The sequence below is a fragment of the Schistocerca serialis genome, chromosome 1 (assembly GCF_023864345.2).
Source record: "Schistocerca serialis cubense isolate TAMUIC-IGC-003099 chromosome 1, iqSchSeri2.2, whole genome shotgun sequence".
Classification (NCBI taxonomy): Eukaryota; Metazoa; Arthropoda; class Insecta; order Orthoptera; family Acrididae; genus Schistocerca; species Schistocerca serialis.
Genome location: NC_064638.1, coordinates 428,958,003 through 428,977,117, shown reverse-complemented (window position 1 = coordinate 428,977,117; position 19,115 = coordinate 428,958,003). Strand labels below are relative to the sequence as shown.

Below are 19,115 nucleotides of genomic sequence, written 5' to 3'. Positions count from 1 at the left end.
TCGACAAGCTGAATGGTTGGCTCGTACAAATTGGCCGCACGGAGCTGTTTTTCCTCGCATGGCCGGCTACAGGAACTGGTTCCACGAAAACCGTGCACCTAAGGTCCTTGACCTTTCTTCAGCTGTCTGTTGTTATCGTCTTCATCTGGTGTCATCAACATAAACTGCCATACCCTTCGAGCAAACAAAATACGCAAGTTCAACATCGACACACTTGTAAATTTCTAAACAATTTTGTGAAGAATTACCAGATTTCTTCTTTTTAAACTAAAACAACTTTACATGAGGAAGTAGTTAAACAGAATTTTCCGTTTTCTATCACGCTAGTAATTACCGACTTGCTACACATATAAGCCCTGACATGTTAGTGGTTCGCCACTCAAAAAAATTCACCCAACTGAAAGACGCCGTTGAGAAACCATTTATCTTTTGATTCTAGGTTTTTCGTTGTATTGTACTGTGAAAACTTTTCCGTTTCGATCCCTTTTACCATCCTCGTATGGAAAATTTGTATTTCTCGAGTACTGTCACCGATGGATGCGGGAAATTCTTCTCTGTGGTTGTAACATGATTAATTCTTAAACGATGTCAATATGGGTTCCGACAACGTCGAGGTGTGGCCAACGGTAGAATTCATGGGCCTACTTATTGGTTACTTACGACGTGAATTTTGCAGAACAGAATACTAGCTGTTGTCTGTTGAACACCATTGTTTCAAATCCTTTGTTTACCTGTTTGCTTCGCAACAGTTGCATACAGGATGTTACAAAAAGGTACGGCCAAACTTTCAGGAAACATTCCTCACACACAAAGAAAGAAAATATGTTATGTGGACATGTGTCCGGAAACGCTTACTTTCCATGTTAGAGCTCATTTTATTACTTCTCTTCAAATCACATTAATCATGGAATGGAACACACAGCAACAGAACGTACCAGCGTGACTTCAAACACTTTGTTACAGCAAATGTTCAAAACGTCCTCCGTTAGCGAGGATACATGCACCCACCCTCCGTCGCATGGAATCCCTGATGCGCTGATGTAGCCCTGGAGAATGGCGTATTGTATCACAGCCATCCACAATACGAGCACGAAGAGTCTCTACATTTGGTACCGGGGTTGCGTAGACAAGAGCTTTCAAATGCCCCCATAAATGAAAGTCAAGAGGGTTGAGGTCAGGAGAGCGTGGAGGCCATGGAATTGGTCCGCCTCTACCAATCCATCGGTCGCCGAATCTGTTGTTGAGAAGCGTGCGAACACTTCGACTGAAATGTGCAGGAGCTCCATCGTGCATGAACCATATGTTGTGTCGTACTTGTAAAGGCACATGTTCTAGCAGCACAGGTCCAGTATCCCGTATGAAATCATGATAACGTGCTCCATTGAGCGTAGGTGGAAGAACATGGGGACCAATCAAGACTTCACCAACAATGCCTGCCTGTGTTGATGACGTGATTGCACAATTGCGTGCGGATTCTCGTCAGCCCACACATGTTGATTGTGAAAATTTACAATTTGATCACGTTGGAATGAAACCTCATCAGTAAAGAGAACATTTGCACTGAAATGAGGATTGACACATTGTTGGATGAACCATTCGCAGAAGTGTACCCGTGGAGGCCAATCAGATGCTCATAGTGCCTGCACACGCTGTACATGGTACGTAAACAACTGGTTCTCCCGTAGCACTCTCCATACAGTGACGTGGTGAACGTTACCTTGTACAGCAGCAACTTCTCTGACGCTGACATTAGGGTTATCGTCAACTGCACGAAGAATTGCCTCGTCCATTGCAGGTGACCTCGTCGTTCTAGGTCTTCCCCAGTCGCGAGTCATAGGCTGGAATGTTCCGTGCTCCCTAAGACGCCGATCAATTGCTTCGAACGTCTTCCTGTCGGGACACCTTCGTTCTGGAAATCTGTCTCGATACAAACTTACCGCGCCACGGCTATTGACCCGTGCTAATTCATACATAAAATGGGCATCTGCCAACTCCACATTTGTAAACATTGCACTGGCTGCAAAACACGTTCGTGATGAACACTAACCTGTTGATGCTACGTACTGATGTGCTTGATGCTAGTACTGCAGAGCAATGAGTCGCATGTCAACACAAGCACCGAAGTCAACATTACCTTCCTTCAATGGGGCCAACTGGCGGAGAATCGAGGAAGTACAGTACATACTGACGAAACTAAAATGAGCTCTAACATGGAAATTAAGCGTTTCCGGACACATGTCCACAAAACATCTTTTCTTTATTTGTGTGTGAGTAATGTTTCCTGAATGTTTGACCGTACCTTTTTGTAAGACCCTGTATATGTAGGTCGATCTCTAGACGCTTCAGCTGCTCCCCTACGTCAGTGTCTGTCACCCTCACTGCTGCCTGTGCAACAGGTAGTAGTGCACAGTAGACTGTGCCTGCGTGGTTAATAACACACACTTTCTCCTCTCCAGTAATACCCCATTTACGAACTGTGTGTGTGTGTGTGTGTGTGTGTGTGTGTGTGTGTGTGTGACAGAGAGAGAGGGAAAGGGGGGGTGGGGAGATAACGCACATGCCCATCAATGACTCGAGAGCGATGGTTATCTATGATTTCTGTGTGCTCGTGCTTACGCTGGCGGGTCAGGCAGTACAACTTTCAGAGTAATTCTCTTTTGAACTTTCTGCCTGTGTGATAAAAATTGATTCTTAGGGTTTTTGTACAGAACTAGCCTGGCTTTTCGGTGAGGGTTTCTACGGAGTTGTAGAAAAAAACTTAAAACATTGCTCACAAAAGCAGCCATAAAGGAAGCTCCGAATTTCCATAGCATAGCTTTTCGAAGTCTTGGCAAATTTTGACCACGCTTTTTAAAATGATTGGCGCACACACATTGTGTACAAGCTGGCTTCGGACGCGAGAAGTGAAAGTGAGCTGTTATTTCACACTGCTTTCCATTTATTTTTCATATAAATGTGAATAACCTAAAACTAGCACCGCAAATGTTGCGGAAATGGAATGTGCTACCGATATGCGGTTTTCACAGAATTGATGGGTAGTCAAGGGCTCATATTGTTAGCAAATCTCCAGAGAGTAATAATAATAAGAAAGGTGTTGTTTTGGCAAAAATACTCTCTTTAATTGTAACAATGTCTGTTGACATTAACAAACTAAAAGTAGGGTTTTTTGCAGGCGTCTAGTGCGAGTCATTTATGAGATATCGTATTTTGGAAATTTCCAATACCGATACTTCTTTGTTCCATTCAAACTGCGTAGTTGCTAGGTAGGATGTTGTTATGTTTGCTTGCAGTATGCTAGTGTACTCCTTGGGTGCATTGCTATTTGCTATTTGCTATTTACTTGGTGTGTGACAGTCCAAGCAGGGGGTCTTAGGGTGGCAATGGAATTTAGCAGTGTAGAAGGAACCGACACGCTCATGGGGTGTGGAGAGTGTAGGAAGAATGCAGTTCGTTCTTGTACGGTGTATGCAGCAGGATACCCCAATAAATGTCAACGATCTTGTCAATTATTTATCAATTTCTTCAACTAGTTACGTGTAAGTGCTAGTGTAACACCTAGACTACGTAACAGAAGTAAACAAACGACGACAGAAGAGGGGGAAATTAATGTTCTTGCGGCTGTTGCGGTTGATCCACATGTCAGGTCCATCGCAATTGGACGAAGAAGTGGCATTAGGCAGCAAAGTGTCTCATGCATACATAGGTTCCATCCCAATCACATCGCTCTCTATCAAGAGCTGCATGGAAACCATTACGAGAATCGTGTTAACTTCTGTACGTCAGGATACTTCAGATGTTTCATGTACCTTGTTTCCTGATGAAGTCATATGTACCAACTATGGCCAACTAAACCGCTGAAACATACACTATTGGTTTATTGACAATTTCCGTTGGCTTCGTCAGGTGGAACGTCAACGTCCATGGAGTGTAAACATGTGGTGTGAGATAGTGAACCATGAGCTCAAAGGCCGACTTTTCATAGACGTAACATTGAAAGCGAAAAACTATCGAAGCCTCCTAACAGACCATATTCGACGGATGTTAGACGACGTTCCTCTGCGTGATGGCTGTTCAGCTCGTAGTGTACAAAGTGCTACAGCATGTCTTCACGAATTGTTTCCGGATCTTTGGAATTGACGCAGTGGACCTGCAACTTGACTGGCCTGGTCCACGGATTTGACGCCTATAGACATTTTTCTGTGGCGAAAGCTGAAAGACGCTGTCTAAAATTACATACTAACTACAATCGATAATATGCAACGACGTATTACAGCAGTCTGCTCGGAAATCTCCACTGAAATGCTAGCACGTATGCAGCAGTCGTTCCATACCAGAGGGGAAGCGTGCATTGCGGCTGTCTTTGGTTATTTTGAATACATTCTGCGATGGTCAATTGTCTCGTTACTGGTCAGAATCTACATAACTAGTATATGCACTTTGGCTGTTCTTCAGTGTGTGCTACGACAGGTATATAGAGGACTTTTCCCCACATTATCCTCGAGAACAGAACTATTATATCATCAAGTAATCTCAAGTTTCCCCAGAGGTTTTATATTCTTGTACATAAAGGAGCTTTTCTGATGATGGGACATTTGCATATCAGAACATGTGAAATTAACTGCAAAAACTCTTCGCTATGTATATAAGTTACAAGTCAGATATATGCCTACCGCGACAGCTCAAGGTAACAGTTTAGCACCGGGATGACGTTGATTGTGAAACGTAGGAAACCATTAAAACTAATTACTAAACGATAAGAACAAGAAGAGAAACTATAGGTACAGCAAGAGTCGTGTCATATACGGTACCACATATAGCAGTAATAATCTGTCACTGAAAGCACAGTATAGTGCAGTCAATCTGCTACTTCAAAGTTTTGTTCTTTATGCGTACTAGAATCTGAGGATGAAAATGGAAGTTGCGAAGCGATGGATTGGTTAAGTGCATAACCGTTTCTCAGCGTCAATAAATACTTTTCAAAATTTAAATTAGAATTACATCACATGAGGTACGTAATATGTTGATGAATGGATTAAAAACGTAAAACATCATGTTATTCTTGAAATTGTCGATTTGAGTTGGTGCGGTCATAATCAGTGATACTATACACGTCACACCAAAAGCCTTTTTCTTGGAAGAAGTAGTAACTGCTGCTTCACAGCAGTTCGTTTATTTGTCAGTTGCTTTAGAGTTGGTCAAAATTTAAAATCTTAAATCTGCAACGTTAGAGACGCCTACCTCCAGATTCGAGTTTCACTGTTAGTCACGAGAGTGTTGAATTATTTATCGAATTGTCCTGTATAATTGAAAACATTATCAAAGCCACCCTGTAACGAGTTACAAGCTTCATGGGTGAGTAATAATTACTCGAATTAACTATTAATTTAACTTCATAGAACAAGAAAGAAGTGATGATCTAAGTGGTATAATGACAGCTTCACTGTATGGGTCCTGTGGGACTAGATGTCAATGGAGAATTGCAGAACTAGCTATGGTTCCTAAAAGACTCAGTATGAATCAGCCAATGGATGCTCTATCACAATTTAGATGTTAGTCGAAATGTTGCTTTAGATGTAACTGTCACTAGACTGCAAGAGTCAACTATAGCTGACAACTTGTCATTCTAGAACTTATCGCATAGATTATATACTACCTCGCCAAACAAACAACTACCACTGTATGTGTAATGTACACCCATGCTCATAATTTAAGGATAATTGCAGAATGTGGTGCCACACAACATGGCACTACACAAAACTGGCGCTAATAATGTTTAATGTGTGTGAAATCCTATGGGACTTAACTGCTAAGGTCATCAGTCCCTAAGCTTACACACTACTTGACCTAAATTATCCTAAGGACAAACACACACACCCATGCCCGATGGCGCTAATAGCATAGGCCCATAGGGAACGCACACGACACAGATCTGTAAGTCCCCGGTATTGGTGATAAGTTGGGAAAACAGTCCCGAAACACATGTGCTACAAAACGCCACTGTCTCCCGCGCATGTACCCCGACATCTGTATGGGATATGATCACCATGCACACGTACACAGGCCGCAGAACGGGTTGGCATACTCTGGATCAGGTAGTCCAGCAGCAGCTGAGGTATAGTTTCCCATTCTTGCACCAGTGCCTGTCGGAGCTCCTGAACTGTCGTAGGGATTTGAAGACGTGCAGCGCTACGTCGACCGAGAGCATCCCAGACGTGCTCGATGGGGTTTAGACCTGGAGAACAGTCAGGCCGCTCCATTCGCCTGATATCTTCTGTTTCAAAGGAATTCCTCCACGATGGCAGCTCGTTGGGTCTGTGCGTTATCATCCATCAGGAGGAAGGTGGAGCCACTGAAACCATGAAAAGGTGGACGTACTGGTGCAAAATGACGTCCCGATACACCTGACCTGTTACAGCTCCTCTCTCAAAGACATGCAGGGGTGTACGTGCACCAATCATAATCCCACCCCACACCGTCAAACCACGACCTCCATACAGGTCCCTTTCAAGGACATTAAGGGGTTGGTATCTGGTTCCTCGTTCACGCCAGATGAAAACCCGGCGAGAATCACTGTTCAGACTATACCTGGACTCGTACGTGAACATAGCCTGTGACCACTGTTCCAATGACAATGTACTGTGTTCTTGACACGAGCCTTAACGGGCTCTCTTGTGACCAGGCGTCAGTGGAATGCACCTTGCGGGTCTCCGACCGAATAAACCATGTCTGTTCAGTCGTCTGTAGACTGTGTGTCTGCAGACAACTGTTCCATTGGCTACGGTAAGGTCCCGAGCAAGGCTACCTGCAGTACTCCATGGCCGTCTGCGGGCGCTGATGGTGAGATATCGGTCTTCTTGTGGTGTTGTGCACTGTGGACGTCCCGTACTGTAGCGCCTGCACACGTTTCCTGTCTGCTGTAATCGTTGCCATAATCTTGAGATAACACTTTGTGGCACACGGAGGGCCTTTGCTACGACCTGCTGTGTTTGACCAGCCTCCACTCGTCCTAGTATTCCACCCCTCATAACGTCATCAATGTGTGTTCTTTGAGCTATTTTCAACACACAGTCACCATTAGCACGTCTGAAAATATCTGTACACTTACTCGCTGCACCTTACTGTGACATGCACCAACACACCTCTGCCTATGGGGACTGCTGCCAGCGCCACCGTGCAACGACCTTAGGTCAAATGCATCGCATGGTCACACCTCGAGGTGATTTAAACCCGCAAACCGCCCACCAGAGCATTGTTTCACCATGTATCAGCATTATCCCTAATTTATGAGCATGAGTGTAGTTATGAGTCGAAAACACTTGAGATGAGAAACTTGCCAATGATTCCAGCACACCTTACAATTTGTCACCACATGTTTACAAGTTAACACAACGTTGGTGCTACTACACAAAATTAAGGATTATTTGACTCCTTTTCAATTCTTAGTTTGCTATTATAAAGTGGCGTATATGTCTCGACTTTATCTGCTGTGTACTTATGCTCCGTGCTCTTAGAGCCTACAAGAGTTGCTTCTATGTTCTGTTGTAAGAACTTAACACTACGTGTCCAGATAATAGCATTATTCAACGTTTTTGCTCTGAGGTATAATTTACGTACACAGTGCATGAAATCTGCTAAAAAAGCTAGTATATCTTTATTTGTGGTTATCAAACTTAGTAAGTCCCTTACTTTGTGCGGTGGTCGTCGTGTGCTCTGGTTCTTGTCGTGTGCGAAGAGAACGAGGATTCATTAGCGCGAGCACTTTCTTCTGAATGATGATGATTATGCTGATGATGTTTGGTTTGTGGTTTGTGGAGTGCTCATCAGCCACCGTACAAATTCCCAGTCTTTTCGCACTCCAATTTTTGCACAGTCCAATCTAGCCACTGTCCTGAATGATGATGATCATGAAATGATGCGAACAACACACACTCAGTCCCCGGGCAGAGAAAATTCCCAACCTGGCTGAGAATCGAGCCCCGGACCCCGCGTTCTTCTGAAGTTATCTTCGTGGGCCTCAGTTCCACCACAATTGCAGATGCTTTTAAATAATGTATTTTGACTATTTACGCTGTGTACCTGCGTAACAAAATGATACTGTGTCACAAGGAAACTCAACTATATTTGGACCTACGATAAATGAGAAACTAACACCTCGTCTGTCTGTACAAGAACTTCACGCCGTTTCCGAAGCTGTATGTGATAGAAAGGCGACACGAGTTCTGCTGTATTCTGCGTTTGCTGCCTAATGGTGAAAAGATAGTACCAGGAATATCTAAACTACTTCAGGAGACACACCACTGACGCATTTATCACGAAACCTCACTGCACTTCCTGTCGAAGTTTCGCTCATTTGTAAACAAAGACGCTTGCACCGTCTTTTGGCAGTCTGCACTGTGTATGTGAAATATGTACTCATTAACTAGCTGTCAAAAGTCCACAAGCTCATAATATTATCTACTGGATAAATAAGCGTTTCAAGCATAATAAAGTTATTGGTTGCCGTTTGTCCCAGAGTTACATTATCACTAGACGGTTTTCCCTTTTTTCGGGGACATTCCTTATATCGTTGCTACTTCGAGAGTAACCGGAGACGGTCTTCATGTACAGAAATAAATTTTTCGCATCTTTTATTTTAATCACGTTGTATCCGTTCCATTTTACTGTGCATGGGGCGAATGAAAGGATAAAGGTGTAATATTTCTTAGCTGATAGGAAAGCTATAAAACCCATCACTGGATAAAAGTTATGTAGTGGATCCCCCTGCGTTTTTTTTAGTCATTTATGCACAGTACATACATGTTACACACACTTGTCCAATATCAAACCCAGATTTTCTGAATTTATCTTGCAATTTTAGTTTTACAACGAAACGAGCATGAAATATGGCAGAGTGAGTTAATATGGTGCGAACATAAATATTTAAGTTACGCTACAGATCAGTCTGTTACTACGACGAAACTAAAATTTGTTGGCTTTACAACTGACAACCACAATATCATCTTTCCGACATAACTAGAACTCGGGCAACGCTACAAACAGTTACATGGCAACCAAGGTTTCTTATTGGAAAGGGGGAGGGGCTCCAATATAACATTTCATTCCATCTCTGCGCTGCAAGATGTGTATCAGATGTGTCATGCTTTCGGGCAGTGAAGTCGACTTGTTTTGGCCCTCAAAGGGAGATATTTTACAATAAATGATTAGCAGACAGTACACGGGGTACACTAAACTATTGTACTTTCAGCTATCCATCTATCAATATAGTTTATACAGGGTGTTACAAAAAGGTACGGCCAAACTTTCAGGAAACATTACTCACACACAAATAAAGAAAAGATGTTTTGTGGACATGTGTCCGGAAACGCTTAATTTCCATGTTAGAGCTCATTTTAGTTTCGTCAGTATGTACTGTACTTCCTCGATTCACCGCCAGTTGGCCCCATTGAAGGAAGGTAATGTTGACTTCGGTGCTTGTGTTCACATGCGACTCATTGCTCTGCAGTACTAGCATCAAGCACATCAGTACGTAGCATCAACAGGTTAGTGTTCATCACGAACGTGTTTTGCAGTCAGTGCAATGTTTACAAATGTGGAGTTGGCAGATGCCCATTTTATGTATGGATTAGCACGGGTCAATAGCCGTGGCGCGGTACGTTTGTACCGAGACAGATTTCCAGAACGAAGGTGTCCCGACAGGAAGACGTTCGAAGCAATTGATCGGCGTCTTAGGGAGCACGGAACATTCCAGCCTATGACTCGCGACTGGGGAAGACCTAGAACGACGAGGACACCTGCAATGGACGAGGCAATTCTTCGTGCAGTTGACGATAACCCTAATGTCAGCGTCAGAGAAGTTGCTGCTGTACAAGGTAACGTTCACCACGTCACTGTATGGAGAGTGCTAAGGGAGAACCAGTTGTTTACGTACCATGTACGGCGTGTGCAGGCACTATGAGCATCTGATTGGCCCCCACGGGTACACTTCTGCGAATGGCTCATCCAACAATGTGTCAATCCTCATTTCAGTGCAAATGTTCTCTTTACGGATGAGGCTTCATTCCAACGTGATCAAATTGTAAATTTTCACAACCAACATGTGTGGGCTGACGAGAATCCGCACGCAATTGTGCAATCACGTCATCAACACAGGCAGGCATTGTTGGTGAAGTCTTGATTGGTCCCCATGTTCTTCCACCTACGCTCAATGGAGCACGTTATCATGATTTCATACGGGATACTGGACCTGTGCTGCTAGAACATGTGCCTTTACAAGTACGACACAACATATGGTTCATGCACGATGGAGCTCCTGCACATTTCAGTTGAAGTGTTCGCACGCTTCTCAACAACAGATTCGGCGACCGATGGATTGGTAGAGGCGGACCAATTCCATGGCCTCCACGCTCTCCTGACCTCAACCCTCTTGGCTTTCATTTATGGGGGCATTTGAAAGCTCTTGTCTACGAAACCCGGGTATCAAATGTAGAGACTCTTCGTGCTCGTATTGGGGACGGCTGTGAAACCATACGCCATTCTCCAGGGCTGCATCAGCGCATCTTGGATTCCATGCGACGGAGGGTGGTTGCATGTATCCTCGCTAACGGAGGACGTTTTGAACATTTGCTGTAACAAAGTGTTTGAAGTCACGCTGGTACGTTCTGTTGCTGTGTGTTTACATTCCATGATTAATGTGATTTGAAGAGAAGTATTAAAATGAGCTCTAACATGGAAAGTAAGCGTTTCCGGACACATGTCCACATAACATATTTTCTTTCTTTGTGTGTGAGGAATGTTTCCTGAAAGTTTAGCCGTACCTTTTTGTAACAGTCTGTATTTACTGCTATTGTTTCTGTCTTAGCGTTACATCGTATGGTGGCTGTCAGCGTGTAGTAAAAAGTGAGTTAACTTCAGTGGAAGAGACTCACATCCCGGATATACGTGTGAGGCAAGAAACGACACACGATAAACGCGTTTTGAAAGCATGTGACAGCACTGAACGGAAACTGCGAAGCGAGGCACCGGTGATAACAAAGCAGACAGACTGCTAAAGCGGAGATACCGAGTCTGAGTCGCACCTCGTGTACTGCCGAGTGCTGCCAATGTGGCTTCACTGTGTGAGAAGAAATGAGACTCAAATTTGTTTGTGTGTTTGCTGCTCATTTAAAATGTTTTAGGCGTAGACACTGAATGTCGGAATGTGATTAAAGTAATAACCTTTGAACGCTAAATATTTATCTAGCAATAATGCTTGAAACTCGTGCCATGTCAGGGAATTGGCTGCTGTGCTATTTTCGTTTAGAGTAAAATCTTCTTCTATTTGTTGTGTCTTTTTCCTCTCAGTGCATTGAAATCATCCTTCACGTACTAGTAGTTAGCAAAGGATATCTCCATTGCTTTTGACTATATTTCTGCTAATTTAAATTATGTTACTGTATTGACTAAACCGTAAATCTCTTTAGCATTGTTTCACAAACTTTGTTGTTACTGTACGACCTATGTTTCGGGTTATAAGCTCATTTCCCAGTAACAACAGATTCTATGGATGAGAACCAAGCAAAGGAAAATACGTCAATTTCTTAGTCTATCGATTCTTGTTTTAAAGTATGAAAGTTATCCCTGTAGACAGTTTTGACATAGTTACATATGTATTTTATCAAATTAATTGAGATAGCGTTCCCAGTAACTTTGAATAAACGTAAGAAACATAATCAAGTTTACGAAACAATGGTAAAACTATGTTTCATTCAGTTAATACAACATACAGTGTTTCATAAAGGACTGCCAGGTTAGTCAATTATAACGATCTAATTATTTATGTGGCTCTATATCACAGTATGTGCAACAATATTCTCTAATACTGATACCAATCGCCCTGCTCAGGAAAAAATAATCCTTTTAACATCTGCATCTACATTTATACTCCGCAAGCCACCCAACGGTGTGTGGCGGAGGGCACTTAACGTGCCACTGTCATTACCTCCCTTTCCTGTTCCACTCGCGTATGGTTCGCGGGAAGAACGACTGCCGGAAAGCCTCCGTGCGCGCTCGAATCTCTATAATATTACATTCGTGATCTCCTCGGGAAGTATAAGCAGGGGGAAGCAATATATTCGATACCTCATCTAGAAACGCACCCTCTCGAAACCTGGACAGCAAGCTACACCGCGATGCAGAGCACCTCTCTTGCAGAGTCTTCCACTTGAGTTTGCTAAACATCTCCGTAACGCTATAACGCTTACCAAATAACCCTGAGACGAAAGCGCAGCTCTTCGTTGGATCTTCTCTATCTCCTCTGTCAACCAGACCTGGTACGGATCCCACACTGATGAGCAATACTCAAGTATAGGTCGAACGAGTGTCTTGTAAGCCACCTCCTTTATTGATGGACTACAGTTTCTAAGGACTCTCCCAATGAATCTCAACCTGGCACCCGCCTTACCAACAATTAATTTTATATGATCATTCCACTTCAAATCGTTCCGTACGCATACTCCCAGATATTTTACTTAAGTAACTGCTACCAATGTTTGTTCCGCTATCATATAATCACACAATAAAGGATCCTTCTTTCTATGTATTCGCAATACATTACATTTGTCTATGTTAAGGGTCAGTTGCCACTCCCTGCACCAAGTGCCTATCCGCTGCAGATCTTCCTGCATTTTGCTGCAATTTTCTAATGCTGCAACTTCTCTGTATACTACAGCATCATCCGCGAAAAGCCGCATGGAACTTCCGACACTATCTACTAGGTCATTTATATATATTGTGAAAAGCAATGGTCCCATAACACTCCCCTGTGGCACGCCAGAGGTTACTTTAACGTCTGCAGACGTCTCTCCATTGAGAACAACATGCTTTGTTCTGTCTGCTAAAAACTCTTCAATCCAGCCACACAGCTGGTCTGATATTCCGTAGGCTCTTACTTTGTTTATTAGGCGACAGTGCGGAACTGTATCGAACGCCTTCCGGTAGTCAAGGAAAACGGTATCTACCTGGGAGCCTGTATTTAATATTTTCTGGGTCCCATGAACAAATAAAGCGAGTTGGGTCTCACACGATCGCTGTTTCCGGAATCCATGTTGATTCCTACTGAACAGATTCTGGGTATCCAGAAATGACATGATACGCAAGCAAGAAACATGTTTTAAAATTCTAGAACAGATCGATGTCAGAGATATAGGCCTAAAGTTTTGCGCATCTTTTCGACGACCCTTCTCGAAAACTGGAACTACCCGTGCCCTTTTCCAATCATTTGGAACCTTCCGTTCCTCGAGAGACTTGCGGTACACGTCTGTTAGAAGGGGGCAAGTTCTTTCGCAAGTCCAGAGAATTAACATCGCTGATCTTACTTTCGATATTTGGTATAGAAATAAAAGCAGTAGAAAATTTGTGGTCAGCTTACGTAGTGCAAGCATAAGATGTACAGAGTGAATGCACCAGGAATAGGGACAATAGCGGCTGCCAACGGAACGGAAACCACAGAACCCTCTTGAGACGATTACTTGAAGCTGTTGGCATGCAAAAATACTAAAAAATCTTGAAAAGACTGTACTGATTTTGACGAACATAGGTGCACTTGGCTATCAGTGCATTTACTTATAAAAATGAACAATAGCTTTTAACTTGGTTGCACTCACGTGTCTATCATTCGTTATTGGTTATACATAAGCGAACCTACTCTGATATCTGTCTTCGGCTGCTCGCATTCTCGCGCGAACTGAACCACTTGCTTTTATATGGCTTTCAGTATATACATTTACATGAAAACATTCAGCACGGTAGGAGTGCAGTGTGCCATTCGTCCGCTTCTTAACAGACACGGCAACAAACTGCAGTGGGAAAGAGAAACACTTATCAATTACAAGAGGAATTTATACTCCGGTCAACAAGCCTTTGCATCTGAATAAGGAAAGATATACAAGGTGTTCGAACATTTCCATTACAAACATCTAGGACTTATAGACGAAAGTGAGTACATAGTATTTTGAATAAGAATCCATGTCCGGAAAGGTACCGTTTCCATTCTACGACAGTTTCAGTTCAGACGTGTAACGCGTCCACGTCTGCTGAGGGCAGCAGAAAAATCTCAGTTTCTTGTCGTGGTATGCAGCATGGTAGACAGTATGACGTGTACTACGTCAGTCAGTCAGTCACTTGGTGTCACTTAACGTCGTAGGCAAAGTTTAATTTGCGAGACTTCTGTAGAAACGAGGAAGAACCGCTGGGATGAGTTCTGGCCGCTGCCCCAGAAACTAAAGAGACACCTGGTGGGATGGAGAGTGTCTACCAGAATATGCTTCGTAGATACAATGTCTGTAAAAACGTTGGTGGTCTTCACATCGAGCCGCTGCTGTAACGCATCGGTGCCGTTCTGTACGTACGGTATGCTGGATTGTTTTTGTTTTCGAATAATGTAAACTCGTAATGTTTAAGTTTTAATAAAAAATGTGCTTAAGTGATAAATGGAAGTTTCGCTATATTTCCTTTCGAAATGTTACCTTATAGTTGTGTTGCATCATGGATAATTCAATTCATCAAGCAGAAGTGGATGAGTCAAACACCTGAATGAAAACCATCGTAGAACGAAAACGGTAAGTTTCCGAACATGGCTTCCTATTCAAAATATTATGTAAGCACTCTCCTGTACAAGTCCTAGAAGTTTTTAATGGGAATTCCCGAACACTCTGTCTTTATTAAGGTAGTAAAATTGCGAATATATAGAAATGATGAGCAGCCAAATTATCCACGTATTTAATCACTGGTCTTTCCTCGACGTGAAGGAAAATCCTGATGTGATGTGCTACTACAGGCTACAAGTACAATATAACTGAAACTTGAGCTTAGCGGCATGCCTTTTCACGGGCAATTTTCCCGCTTTCGTCTGTCATCCTGATACGTATGTAAAACAAATTATTTTAGCTCAATGTTTATATGAGAGTGATGTAAAGGCAGCAAGAACTTAAACAGAAATAAAATATGTGTCCTCTTGCCTTTGTATATGGCTGCCATTATGGTTAAAAACCGTAGCGATATTTGGTGATAACGTTCTGATCGATTTATCGAAATATTTATACAGATTGAACGAACACTGTGTATTCAAATGTTGCCTAGCAGAGCTGTTGAGAAATGCACATCGTTTGTGCTATCCTGTTCTGTAACGGTTCAGTCGCCACTACTTTTCCGTGTGAATGTCTTCATATCTGCAAGCAACGGAAACTGGTACTCCAGAATTGACGTCTACCGTTAACTCTGGTAGCGCATGATACTATTTCAGCTGTGTATAACTCTTCTGCGCTAACTCGTTGACTTACGTTTTACGAGTTCACGCTGAATACTGAACACTGAAGTTATATGCGTCTTTAAAAAGTAAATGCTTTCAATTCTCTGGAAGGCTCACAAGTCTGCCGAAACAAAGATGCTTAGTAGAAAACAAGAGTCCGCCAAACTGCGAGTCCGCGGCCCACCAAATAGACATCTTAGACTGAAAATAAATATCTCTATTCTAAAGACTGTTTTGGGTTCCCATATAGTTCAGATGGGAAACCTCACGAATGCATTTTAAATGAGATACGCTGGTTTCCAGCCTTGTAGCGTTAATTATCCATCTGCAGCTACTTACTGTATTTAGACATTCTACTTCATTATAACTGAAAACTTTATTCGCATTTCTGAACTATCAAAGGGCATCATATAGAACCTTAGGTGAAAAAGACAACAGGAAGAAAGAATACGGTGCTCTAAAAACTCATCAAACTGTGCGAATATCAGCATCTTCAAATTAGTAGTTGGTAGTTTTCGTACAGGATGTTTTGATTAGGTATCAGCTTTGAAATTATTTCTATACGTTGGTTGATTTCAACTTACATTGATTAGCCTATTTAGATTTCAGGTTCCAAAAAATTACTGCAACGAGTTGCCTTTTGTTTTATCATTCAACTTTTATTTTCCATTACCGATTTCGAATCGCCCAGCGATTCGACATCAAATGGTACTTATTTATTGCATGTTTACAGCACTTTGAGCGTATTTGGTTTTGATCTTTGGTTTATTTATGTTTTGTAAAGCATGTGGAGGTTGCTACCTGTGGCTAAATTTGTAAAGTGCTGTAAAATTAACATCACTATAAAACATACGTTATGTTTTCCAAAACAGTATGTGCACCAAGAACAAACTAACAGAGACTAATAACTCTACACGAGTCCCACAGTGCTGCAAACATGCAATAAATATGTAACAGTTGATAATGAATCGCTAGGCGATTCTAATCCGTTAGTAAACAATAAAAATTTAAGAACAAAACAAAAGGGGCAGGTTGCAGTACTTTCAGGGAACCTTTAGCATCACACTCGTAGTGTTCCACATCCATAATGGATAGATGTGTTAGTCAGACTTTTCCTTCAATCTTATTTCAGTAGCAGCCTTCTGAACGATTAAAGGTAAATGATTTCACGAGTGTTCCTTCGATCGTCAACCTGGCAGACAGCTGTCACTCCAACCGATTGGGGGCAAGATATGCAGCTTAGATAAACTGTATCTTTTTCTGCGCCTGCTATACAAAACGAATATTTATCTGCGTTGTCAAACACTCCAATCGCCACATTATTCCAGTCCACCTCCGTGTGGATATGGATATGGATATGGATAACAGACTGCTGCAGAATGCATTTACTGGCTAAAGACGTCAGTAGTTCATATGGTGATTGTTAACTTTACTTATGGATAACCTTTTTCTTCTCAAGCAGGAAACTTCGTTACTACAACATTTTTCTGGTGTTAATCAGTTTCGTGAATTCTTCGCACTATTAGAAAAGTTCTTTGCACCTTATTTTACTTTCGATATAATGCAAAACATATAGAAAGGAAAAAAAATGCGCAATCACCTGCATCATAAGCAGGAAGAACATCATATGTTTAGAGCCTCTTCAGTCGAAGGAGATGCAACAAATCTGTCCCTGTCATCAGCTCAGGCATATATTTGAAACAGTGTTACAGTAAAGACGACTTGGTTCAAATTGCTAAATGTCTAACATGTGCAGCGTTTTTCGTGTTCATTATACAAATTATTGTGTAAGAAATTGCACGCATGAGGTCAACTGTTGGCTTGCCTAGAACACTTATAAATGAACTCGAGGAAACCAACCACAAGTGTACTGCGTAATACTTCCATTTTACGCATAGATCCTGCGCCGTGTTAAGCTAAGTTTTATGCGGATGATGATTAAAAAGAGTATAAATGTCGCAACGTCTGCAAGGTACAATAGCGTCTGGCCTGTAGTATTATAGTAGCTAAAGAAAAATTTAGTTCTGAATTAGCTACAGTTCAAATGTTTTTCTATGTTCATTTTTCTCCCGTAAGAAGGTCATCTAGCATGGAACTGAAAACAAGGTTAAAGACATAAATTTTGTTGTGTGTGAGCTGTACTTTCAACCAACAGCAGTCCTGGCATCCCGCAGATTCAAATAAACATGTCTCAAAGCGTAACGCTTTCGTTGCTATACGTACAGTAATCCAGAACAGTGAGAATCATTATTTAAAAACACTTTGTACAAGTACACAAAGGGTAACATAATAATCAAAGATGTCCGCAGCTCGTGGTCTTGTGGTAGCGTTCTCGCTTCCTCCGCACGGGGTCCCGGGTTCGATTCCCGGCAGGGCCAGGGATTTTCTCTACCTCGTGATGACTGGGTGTCATGGTTTCTTCATCATCATTTCATCTTCATTGACTCGCAAGTCGCCGAAGTGGCGTCAACTAAAAAGGACTAGCAATACGGCGGCCGAACTTCCCCGCATGGGGCCTCTCGGCCAACAATGCCATACGATCATTTCATAATCAAAAATGATAACTACAGTAAATTCTAAAAATGGTTTCACGATACTAGAGGATAACTATTCGAATGTTTCGGCCCTCACAGTCACTTTGTTGAGTGTAAATTTAAATTATCGTATAAAGCGTAATAATACGTATAACCACAGTTGCATCGGTTTGCGTACCTACTTTCTTATTTAAGCTGTGTTTACATCAAGATCCAGTTTCCCAAGGCAAATTATTAGCAGTACGCCGAGTGTATTGTACAGCAAGAAAGTACGGCCTAGTTCCCAGCTGATCGGGGGGACCACGCCACTGTGAACGAAACAACGGCTGTGTGTACTCACCGGAGCTTGCTATGGCTGCGAAGACGGCGACTGCGCACGCGCTGTAGGCGAATGATGCTCGGCGCCTGGCCATGGCTGCACTGCAGGCTCCGGAGGCGCAGTGGCGGCCCGCGACGGAACGCTCCGTTAAATGCGCACTGCTCGCTGCAGGCGCTCCGCGGGCCGCCGCCACATATGCTTCCGGCGCCAAACCAGTAGCTCCGGAGACTTGCCGAGACATCAGCCTGACACATAATGCCTCGTGATACCGCGCACCGCGCGCCTGCCAGACGCAGAAGACTGGCACTCCGGTGAGCAGGTTGGACAAAACATTACTCACTCGCAGGAGACACCACGCTAACACCACCTCCAAACTTGATAATGTCCTCAATTCGGCGAGGAAGACAGTCCAACGATTTCTTCTTGTATGCCATATCTAGCGGAAGCCACTAACTGATTATCAGATTCCTGAGAGCTACCAAATTGCGGGGATGTGGACTGCTTTGTTTCACTGCTTTTTCGGATAGTCCCCGTAATTAACTGCGCGTTCAAGGTCAGATGATTTAAAGGGCCACTCGAGGTGCGGTAGGGGGCTTCTTTGTTCTCCAAGTCAGGGACGTATGTGTGCAGTCCTGTGACCACTGCTGTTTTTATGGCGAAAGACAAGAGTATTCACAGCATACTCACCATGAAGATGTAGAAGAAAGGACAGCAGTTGGTCACCAACAATGTAATAATAAACATCCTCGCTCACGTTCGTAGTAACCTAAATGAATTGACCCATGTCATGGCACAGTAAACATCCCCAAAACATCATGGAACCACCTCCAGGCTGAACTATGCCATCACTGAGTGGGGGACCACGCAATATGTCTCCTGCAGCTGCTGCCCGCTTTCTGTGTTGTTTGGCTCCTTCAGGCTGTGCTGCTTTACGTGGCACTGTGAGCAGTGCCCTTTCACACTGCATGCAGTTCCAGGT

The 19,115-nt window shown here is 42.9% G+C and overlaps 1 protein-coding gene across 1 annotated transcript in view; it reads right to left on the bottom strand.

The window, feature by feature from the left end:
• Positions 1-18,283, bottom strand: part of LOC126472327 (CLIP domain-containing serine protease HP8-like) — a 62,351-nt gene extending 44,068 nt beyond the window's left edge. Inside the window, exon 1 of the mRNA XM_050099928.1 lies at positions 18,158-18,283. Coding sequence (XP_049955885.1) covers positions 18,158-18,230 — 73 coding nt within the window. The 5' untranslated portion in view covers positions 18,231-18,283. The remainder of the gene's footprint in view (positions 1-18,157) is intronic.
• Positions 18,284-19,115: the final 832 nt, after the last annotated feature.